This window comes from Pelmatolapia mariae, linkage group LG23 (genome assembly GCF_036321145.2).
Source record: "Pelmatolapia mariae isolate MD_Pm_ZW linkage group LG23, Pm_UMD_F_2, whole genome shotgun sequence".
Taxonomy (NCBI): domain Eukaryota; kingdom Metazoa; phylum Chordata; class Actinopteri; order Cichliformes; family Cichlidae; genus Pelmatolapia; species Pelmatolapia mariae.
Genome location: NC_086246.1, coordinates 46064318 through 46074293, shown reverse-complemented (window position 1 = coordinate 46074293; position 9976 = coordinate 46064318). Strand labels below are relative to the sequence as shown.

General features: G+C 35.3%; 2 protein-coding genes across 2 annotated transcripts; both read right to left on the bottom strand.

The window, feature by feature from the left end:
- Positions 1 to 213: 213 nt before the first annotated feature.
- LOC134621278 (granzyme E-like) lies at positions 214 to 1923 on the bottom strand. Its single transcript, XM_063467704.1, has 5 exons — positions 1866 to 1923; positions 1349 to 1508; positions 1036 to 1168; positions 645 to 869; positions 214 to 378 (listed from the first exon to the last, which is right to left on the bottom strand). Exons 1-5 carry the CDS (start codon positions 1921 to 1923, stop codon positions 214 to 216), a joined length of 741 nt encoding a protein of 246 aa, XP_063323774.1.
- Positions 1924 to 8132: 6209 nt separating this feature from the next.
- On the bottom strand, positions 8133 to 9643 carry LOC134620979 (mast cell protease 1A-like). Its single transcript, XM_063467363.1, has 5 exons — positions 9569 to 9643; positions 9308 to 9467; positions 8966 to 9104; positions 8571 to 8795; positions 8133 to 8451 (listed from the first exon to the last, which is right to left on the bottom strand). The coding sequence occupies exons 1-5, from the start codon at positions 9624 to 9626 to the stop codon at positions 8305 to 8307; spliced, it is 729 nt and encodes a 242-aa protein (XP_063323433.1). The 5' UTR covers positions 9627 to 9643; the 3' UTR covers positions 8133 to 8304.
- Between the last annotated feature and the right edge of the window lie 333 nt (positions 9644 to 9976).

Here is a 9976-nt window from a genome sequence, read left to right as displayed (position 1 = left end):
AGAAAAAGATGCTTTAAAAAGTAATCACAATAACACTTTTTTTTGCTATATGATGTTACGTTTTTGTTTTTGGTTTGTTTTGTTTTTATTTTTGTCTTTTTACAGTGATTGGGATAAGTATTTTGGGGATTGAATCTTATTCTAATCTCATTTAAGAGCGATCTACTTCAGTGATGCAAATATTGTGACATGATCCATCACGCATTAGACGTATTAGTATTTCCCATTACCACTGATTATGGAATCGATCCATTCTTTGTAGGTGGGTATCTTAGTATACCTATGGATTGATGAAGCACTGGGCTTTGGGCTACTGCTGGTGGACACCACCCCATATGCCTTTCCATCTCCACAGACTAATGGACCACCAGAGTCTCCCTGAAATACATTAATACATGTGCTGATTACACCACAGAAACAAACAAACAAAAAAAGATCATTTCTGACTAAAAGTTTAATTTTTTCTAGTGCTGTCAGCGTTAATGTCGTTAAAATGCATTTACACGGTAAATCTCCATTAGCTCCGTTAACTTGCTGACGGAGATTTGCCACGTTAATGCGGTTATGGCATTAACGTCATTTTAACGACATTAACGCTGACAGCACCTATTTTTTTATGCTAAGTTACAAAAAAAAGTACGTACTACTCCTGGTCCAGTCTCGCCCTTAGAGCAGTAAAACTTTTCCTTAGCACACCTCTCATCATCAGTCAGGGTTACATTAGCTTCCAGGAGTTTCACAGACATATGGCTTTCTTCTTTTGTTCTTCCCCAGCCAGAGACGACACATGATTGTGGCAGAGAGCCATCACCATGGTCTGCGAGAGCAATGGACTTCACTTTATTGTTAAATTCTGCCTTGGACTTTAACTTAAGGAAAGAGCAGAGATTAAAAAATGCTTTATTAGATATTAGAATTATAGCATTTTGATGCTTATCTAAATTAAATATATTAAATGATAAATCATTACAGTAATTAACCATTATTACTTATGGCATGTTATTAAGTACAAATGAAGTCATTTGCTTCTCCTACCTTAAGGACCATTATGTCGTTTTCAAAAGTATTTGCATCATAGTCATTATGAGGAAAGGCTTTCTCCACATGTGTGTGTTGTACACCATTCTTATGATGGTAATTGTGAAGACCCAGGAATATTTCGTATGTCCTGAAATACAATAAGAGCAAAACTGTTAAGTGACAATAAAGAGATTATTTATTTATCTATTGTGTTCAATAAAATAAACATATATGGAGCCATCATAAAACATATTTCCCAGTTTCAAGACTTATCTTATTAGGGGCATTAGAATCCCTGGTAGTTAAACATAAAGTGTGTTTAACCTACTCAGCTTGGCAGTGGGCTGCAGTCAACACAAAATTCTCATTCAGAAGGAAGCCACCACAGTGTGCTGTATGACCATTTGCCTTGTTCTGCTGTAAAAGCACCATGTACGGTCTGCTATGTGGCACGGTCTCATGGCCACCGATGATTTCCCCTGCGCGGACTGAAAAAAAAATCCAATACCTTATAAAACAAAAACATACTGTCTTATAGTTCAGACATGATGCAATACATAATGGATGCTTTGATGAAGGCACACTATTGGGGGAGCCCCTGTATGTGTTTATGAAACTCTGTGAGGACAGAACTTCAGGGTTAGATGATCATGACTGCTCCAATGTGTCTTCACCAGTTCTGCTTCATAACCAGTGGTGTTCCATAATATTTATCTGTATGCTATAAATTAATTTATTCATCATATAACTTATTCTATGCAATTACTGCTGCACAGAGGCAAAGCAGGTCTCTTCATGAATTACATAATATAATACATCTATCTGTGTGATGAGAAGAATCTTACCTTGATCATGAAGAATCAGCAGAACAGTGAGTATTGCCAGGTTACAGTGGGCAAACATGATGAGACAAAAGGCAGGCTGAGATCCTGAAGAGCAGTGGAACACATCACTGACAGCTTCACTCTTTAAATACTTCATTATATTTGAGACAGAAGGACGTCCTTGTGTTATTTGCATATGCAAATGATGTGGCCTTTAACCACATAAGGAACACCTCCACAGCATGACAAAAACTCTTATTTTCATAGTATTACATTACGTATATATTTAGATTACCAGTTAGCACTTCAGGCTTAATGCTGGTCATAGGACAATGAAGGAAATATATTTGTAATATTATAAGTTAGTAAATAAACTGATTATGAGACACGCATAATTCATTTGGCTATAAATTACTTCAAGATTTAAGCATGTGGGGTGATTTTGTCGGATCACAGCTCAACAAACTTCATGAAAAAAATGCTTCAGTAAAAATCAGTAACTTTACACAAACACACACACACACATATATATAGGTAGTAGTTGTTTTCTGGCATAAACAGATTGTGGTGAAAGGTCTGAGAATATAAATGAAGAGAAGGTCGATCTTGTAATTTTGATGCAGTACACCAACTGCTGGCATTATCTGGCAAGTCAGAAACAACCTAACCTGCAAATAGGGTGCTCTTTGTCTATGTGGCCATCAGTGGTTATGCGTGCAACTGGAAAAATAGCTGAGCTGGTAAAAGCAATGCAGACTTTTGAGGTAAGTAAGATCTTTTCTGATAAATTGTCAAAGGTGGGATGTCTGTTTAGTTCATGGCATGAGTGGGCCACTGTATGCCACTAAGGCCAAATTCAGCAGCCTGGGTTCAACTTCAGCCCATAGCCATTTGCTGCGAATCTTCCGATTCTCTCTAGTGCTTTACTGCTACTCTCTGCTGTATTATCTAATAAAGACAAAAACATAAAAAAAGAAAACTGAAAGTCTTCTTTCAACAACAGCTTGTGCTCCAACAATTATATCACATATTATTAAGAAAGATTTAAATAGTTTGAAAATATAAGTGATGCAGCAGTGTGAAAGAAGCAAGTAATGATGTCAGGAGTGTGTAAAACTATACAACACTATATAAAACTATACTATCAGCTAGGTAAAGATACTTTGTCCTTCAAGCTGTTCTTATCTTTGCACAAGACAATCATAGTTTACTACATATACTGAATTTACTATAGTCATTGTTTAAATGATTGCTTATGAGAATGAATTGTTAACATGAATGCAAATCTGATACGACTGTCTGTGGTTCCAAGAATTGATTTCAAGAAAGCAGTTATGAACAGATCTATGCCATGAAAACTTTCAGTCCACAGATCTACCAACATATACAATAATAGATTACCATGTACTTTCAAAATGAGTAGACCACAACACTAACACTTTCCACCCAAGAGTGGTCCACACACCAACTGAGCAGCGCTTCACTAGCTTATATACTGCTGGGTGGCTGACTGCTGAATGACGCCATCTGTGCACTGTCTCATCAGGAGAGATGGATGAGATATGACACACCCACGCAGCACACTGACCTGCTAAAGCAGTAACATTATATTATGATTTATCCAGTTGTTTCATTTTGAAACAAAGTGCCTTTTAACTGCTGCCTGTCTCAAGTGATGTGGTACTGCTTATACTGCCTAAAGTATTTTTAAACAGTACTTGTAAGCCCATTTCCTGGTGACCTGAAATATTGTTTTGACTTGCTGCGAACAGTCACCTAAAAGGATTTTAAGAGTGTATCCATAAAAACTCAATATTAGATAGACTACACATTTTTGTATATTTTTAATCTAAACAACAAGGCAAAGTAACAGACATAGCACCCAAAATTCTGCATATTCTGTCTTTTACATGAGCTATCCATTTAAGAATAATAAAGGCCTGTATTTAATACTATTTAGCTTAGTAAGTTACATTTTTTGATATGATATGATTACACATTTATTGGGGAGAATATGCACCTGACTCAAATGATCAGTTACTTCTCAATTTCAGTTACTATTTTTTTTTTGTTTCAGGTTTTAGAAAAGTAATCAACCAAAACAAAAATTTGTGAAACATAGCATATTTTTTTTTACTATCACTCTACACTTGCTACTCTGAAGGTCTATTTTAAACCCTCAGTCTTTCTACTCATTTATCTGTTTATGTATGTGAAGTAATGCGTTCATCCATCCCATTCTCTTCTTTGGCTTGCATATAGTTTAAATTTTTTTAAATATTAAAGTTTCCTCTATTTTTGCCCATTATATATATATATATATATATATATTGTTTGTTTGTTTTTTGATGCAGATTGTTCTATGATTCATTTGAACTTCAGTTCATATCTCAGTCTTGTGTAACTGGTTGAAATGTTCCTGCATCTATCAATGTGCCTGCAATTTGCAAAAAGCAGAGATTACTATCATAAACCATTTCCTCTGCATGATTATGTAAAATCTCAGTATTTCACACGCAAATTTCTTTCAGTCTTTGAGGTGGTATTACATGTTTTACTCTTTTTTTTTTCTTTGATGTAAAAGCGCTTGAACAGTTGCACCTTTTCTCAGACTCAGTTCGGTTTAAAATGTAACAATGGATACTGCATTAAATGTGGTAAGTATCAACTAATTTCAGAAGGCTTATGTTGGTGCAGGAAAATCCTTTTACAGCACATAGTGCTCAAAGCGAAAGCGCACGCACATTTCGGTCATTGGCTCTTCTGCTAAGCATTGACAACAAAACAGGGAGACCTATATAATGTAGCGTATTTTCGACTTGCTACATAGTCATAAAGAGAAAATTATGCAAATGATTTTGTGCCCAAGACGATTTATCCTAACCAAGTCATTTTTCATTTTGTAGGTATGCCGTGGCAACCTACAAAATGAAAATGTGCCCAAATGCTGACTATGCTAAAGTGATCACTTTTCTGATGCATTATCTTTTTGCGGCTTCTTATCATTTTATCGCCACTGTACTCCAATCAGTGAAAAATAACTATGCGGGAAAGAAGCCTTTCTGCACGCATCGCTGTGATGAAGAGAGATATGCTGTGAAACGTTCGTCACAGAGCTCCTCAGCAATGTAATGAGCTGGGGATGATAAAAGATAAACAAGAAGTCGTGCACAAACTTTCAGAATTTTGATGGTGGTTAAAACCTACTTTACACTGGTTTCACTACCAGCCAGTAAAAGAAAGAATCCCCTGAAAATGAGGTGAATAGGAACCTACAGTACTGCAAGAAGCAAAGATAGAAATAAATTGACAGCTCTTTAGAATTCATGCATCAGGTATCAGGCATGCAGTGTCCAGGTTCCTGTATTCAGAAAAGATTTGAACATTAAGATGGACAGGAGGAACGCATAAGAAAAAAAGAGAAAGAAAGCAATATACAGGGCAGACATGAATTGAAAACACTGGCAAAAGCACACTCATAGACTGTTTACATTGTTGTAGCTTATGTTCTGTGAAATCAGTGCAGGTATGAAGGGTTTCTGAAAGGTTTCTCCAAACCATTTAAGCAATTGAAATAATGCTGGACTTTTTTTTCTTTTTAATGTTTCTAGAAATATTTGTATCCGCTATAACACGTACATTCCAGGCAATCCAGGTAGGTATGTTGCTGGTTATCTTTCAAGGGTACATAGATGGAAAGTGGTAGAACAGGTACTCAGATTTGTACTCTTGTCACAAATATTTAGTTTTTGTTTATTTTTGTTGTTATTGTTATTTTTGTTTTGTTTTTTAATCTGAATAACCTTGCTTGCACATTAGTAAATACATTTGTTCTGGCCTATTATTCCTTATGCAAAGTGTAAAATTATGTATTCTGCATGAACAGAATGTTTTCGGACGACGACATAAGTTATAGTTTTATTTAGATATTTCCGTAGCCCTACATTTTAATATCACTGCTATATACTGCACAGTGATTTCTATAGTAAATACCTCATTTGAACAAATATATTTCCTCCAGTGGCATTCCATCAGAACAAAACAGAAAATCAATTAAATATTAGACATCAGTTCAAATGTAAGCGAAAACATCCCTCTCCTTTCATCTCAAAGAGCGTCCTGTCATAAAGTTTCTGGCCTGTTTGTGTCCATTCTTTAACCTCATAGGACCTGGCGTCCTCATATGTGGACATCACATTTTTGGTTGTCTAGACCAAAATGCAAAGTTTTGCTGTACAAGGGCCTGATATCTACTTACGAGGATATTTTCATCTTTCTCTCATCTTTCTCAGAAACAAATATTAGGTAAAAAAAGAAAAAAGAAAAAAACCCCATCTAATTCTTTGTTTTTACATTCATTAGGTCTCAATCTGCCCAAATAGCAAAGAGAAATTAAAAATGCATGTCATGAAAGAGTTCGGGTCTTAGGAGGTTAAACTGCTGCCATCTTGTGGTTACATTTGGCTAATGTATTTATGAGCAGGATTAAATCTGCTTCACTGCAGCCAGGGTTCTTGTAATAATAACTATAAAGAGTAATAATAATGATAATAATAGTATATAGCAATTATTTAACTCATAGTATATTGCTATTCGAAGGCTTTGATGTTACTGGAAACTGCCGGGACTGTCCAGCATTTTTTTGTTGTTGTTTTTTTGGGGGTTTTTTGTTTTTGTTTTACAGGAATAGACCAGACCGCGTGTAAACTCATAACCTCTTCACCAGCTCCATGCTCCAATTCAACAAACCCTCAGCTGCCCATTGTTCTTTCTGTCTACTCTGATCTCTGAGGTAAGAAAGCTGCTTTTCGTTGCTCCGACCTCAGTGGATGCGTCCTGTTCTGTAGGTGGTGCTTCAGCACCCTGTAGTGGGTGAGAGAGGTCATGCAAGAGCATGAAGCTTTTACAAATAAAAACATAAATACATGAATACAAAGACTTGACATAACTTTCTCTGGCATTTTTCACATATTAATCCATGGATGGATGGATATTATTTTTTTTTATTAATATGCGCCTTTCCTGTGAGCCGGTACTAAAATGAAAAATAAGTATATAGTACGTATTTTATGTACATTTTCTTTGATATATATCATTTCACAGACAGATATTTTATTTATATTAAAGCATGTTTTTTTTTAAACATGTCCCCATGTCTATGGTATAATCAATTTAAGCTCATTTATGTGCATATGCAGTGATCTGCTGCTCTAGTCTAATCTGCATTACACTTTATGGCAGGAAGAAACTGGAGGATCAGAATCAGAATACTTTAATAATCCCTAAGGAAACTATGTGGGTTACAGTTGCCCCAAGACAGTAACAGTAAGAGACTAAACTAATTAAATAATACAATTTATTACAAAGTTGACACATTTAAGAAATAGCACTAATATATAGAAAGCACTCAATTATAAATACCAAGAATATTACAAATGTGAAATATAAATGAATGACATTTAACTCTAACCTGTGAACTTTGTCATTTGTTATTTTACTGTAGAGCGTGTGCAAAACTAGATGGAGTGAGATACACAACGATTCATTTAGTCATAATGTATACTAGTAGTTAGGGCCATAAATATTTTGACCTCATGCACCTGTGAACTTCGATTTGAACTTCAGCAGATCATCTTGACTATGTCTACATTCCTAATGCATTGAGTTCCAATGCATTGATGGCTGATTAGATGTTTGCATAAATGAATAGTTGAACAATTGTGCTCAGTGAGTGTACATGTTCATAAAGTGTGCTTAAAAGAGAAAAACCTGATGGTGGCTCTAAAGGCAAGCTGAAATGATCACCAAATTCTTATGTACATTCTCAGTGTTACTTAGGTCATATGAGACATCATGGATATACAAAGTGTTGGATGTGTTTATTTGAACAGCCAGTGTACTGTACCTCATATCAGGTCATTTGATGATATATCATCAAATGAACTATGTAACCTGAGTAATTTCTTTCAGATCCCAACCTGATGTCTCCATTTAACAATGTGCTTTTGTGATTCTGTTCCTGTTTGTTTCACTTGTAATGCATGCTTTAGCTTACATGTTTAACATCAAGTGCCTTTACAATGTATTTCCTGATTTTTGTTCATATATCTAGGAAATATATATGTTTACATTGACTTAAAATATGCTGCATAATCATGTAAGATATGTTTTGTTTGCATTGCTATTAAGAAAATAAGACATCAAAGAAAAACAGTGAAAGAACAACAGTTTATTGTCTCATTAAATGTTATAAACAAGCATAACGTCATGGGTTCTCTTTGAATCTACTCTAAAAGAAAGGCAAAGCAATAATTAATCATTGCTGTTTTTAAGAACATGAGCATCAGTATATTAGATCACAATGATATCTTGTCTGTTAGGCAGTCTCAGTTCAGTGGAATCAGTCTAAATATTGATATCTCAGTCATCAGATGTCTTAGCGATCTGAGGTTTAAATGTATTATGACTTTAACTTATGTTTTAGTATGCAGTCAATCCAGTCTCTGTATTCAGGTATCATAGTATAACTGTAGATGTTTTGCTGGTTGGCAGACACCACCCCATACGCCTTTCCACATTCACAGACTAACGGGCCACCAGAGTCTCCCTGGAAGTACAAGCACAATATGTAGTTATTGTGATCATAAGTGAACAATGAGCTAATTATCAATGCTGACCAAACAGTTTCTTTTTTCTTTCTTGTTATAAGATGCAAAATCTACTTACATTGCTTGGTCCAGTTGTGCCTTTAGAGCAGTACTTTTTTTCCTTAGCACAAAACTCAATGTCAGTCAGGTTCACATTGACTTCCCGGAGTACATCAGATGCTTTACCATTCTCTGTGTTTCCCCAACCAAGGACTGCACATGATTTTGGGACAGAGCCAGTGTCATCACGGCCTGCGAGAGCAATAGATGTCACATTCTCGTTGAACTTAGCCTTGGGATGCAACTTCAAGAAAACGAGAAATAAGAAAACTTTAGTATCAATATATACAGTATATAGATTAACAGCTGTTTGTTGATGACTGAGCTTTTCCTAATATAATAAATGAAAGTTGATTATAGCTCAAATTAATAATAATCTTTTTGTTAAATACAATTATTTTAGTCTTTATTTACCTTAAGAAGCATTATGTCATTTTTTAAACAAGTTTTGTCGTAGCCTTCGTGTGGAAAAGCATTTTTCTCATTCACTATCACAGTCTGTACTTTTCTGCGATTTTTGTAATCATGAAGTCCCAGAAAGACTTTGTACGATCTGAAAAAATAGGGGAAAAACATTTTGAAACAATAAAGATAATAATTTTTAGTATTGACAAAAGAAAAGATAAATCCTTCATGAAATCTATATCGCAGTCAAAGGTTATGGCTTGAAGTTGTGTAACTTTAGCATTATTGTGATAACAAAATTTACTTGGCCACATAATTCATTTTAGATAAACATGAGTGGGTTAAACTCACCTGGCTTCACAGTGGGCAGCAGTCATCACAAAATGCTCATTTACAAGGAAGCCATCACAGTATGATTTATTACCATTTGACTTTTTCAGCTCCAAAATCACCATGTACGGCCTGCTATGTGGTGCAACCTCATGGCCACCCACGATTTCTCCTGTATGAACTGGAGAGAAAAAGGTTTACATATTCTATGCATCAAAATCTTAACTTCATGGACTCCGTTCTGACTTTGTATAAAAGTTTGAGCCATGAAAAGTGACGTACCTTGATCATGAAGAGTCAGCACGAGTATCAGTGCTGCCAGGTTACAGTGGGTAAACATGGTGAGATCAAAGTCAAGGTGAGTTACTGAAGAGCAGTGGGGCACTTCACTGACACTCCAGTCTTTAAATGCTTCCTTGTAATAAAAGAGGAAGTGTTTGTGTTTTTGTACATGCAAATGATGGGGTGTCAAACCACATTTATAAGTCATCTAACACCTCCAGAAGCTGAAAAAATGTAGCTTATTAGTCTTAGTTGGAGTCTTTAAGCAGGCTTAATAGTAATATAGTTCTAACAAGGGTCACATTATGCATTGTTATAGATTCGAAATCTTAGGATAAAGATTAAAATACATCTAATCAAACAAAACAAAAAGGTGAATATAACATGCCTTTTTGTTGAGATATTGTG

Coding starts and splice junctions, on each gene's coding strand:
- LOC134621278 (XM_063467704.1), bottom strand. CDS start 1,923: ATGTTTGCCCACTGTAACCTGGCAATACTCACTGTTCTGCTGATTCTT. Junction 1,509..1,865: donor GCTGATTCTTCATGATCAAG/GTAAGATTCTTC, acceptor TTTTTTTTTCAG/TCCGCGCAGGGGAAATCATC. Junction 1,169..1,348: donor GCAGCCCACTGCCAAGCTGA/GTAGGTTAAACA, acceptor ATTGTATTTCAG/GACATACGAAATATTCCTGG.
- LOC134620979 (XM_063467363.1), bottom strand. CDS start 9,626: ATGTTTACCCACTGTAACCTGGCAGCACTGATACTCGTGCTGACTCTT. Junction 8,796..8,965: donor ATGACATAATGCTTCTTAAG/GTAAATAAAGAC, acceptor GTTTTCTTGAAG/TTGCATCCCAAGGCTAAGTT. Junction 8,452..8,570: donor GCACAACTGGACCAAGCAAT/GTAAGTAGATTT, acceptor TTGTACTTCCAG/GGAGACTCTGGTGGCCCGTT.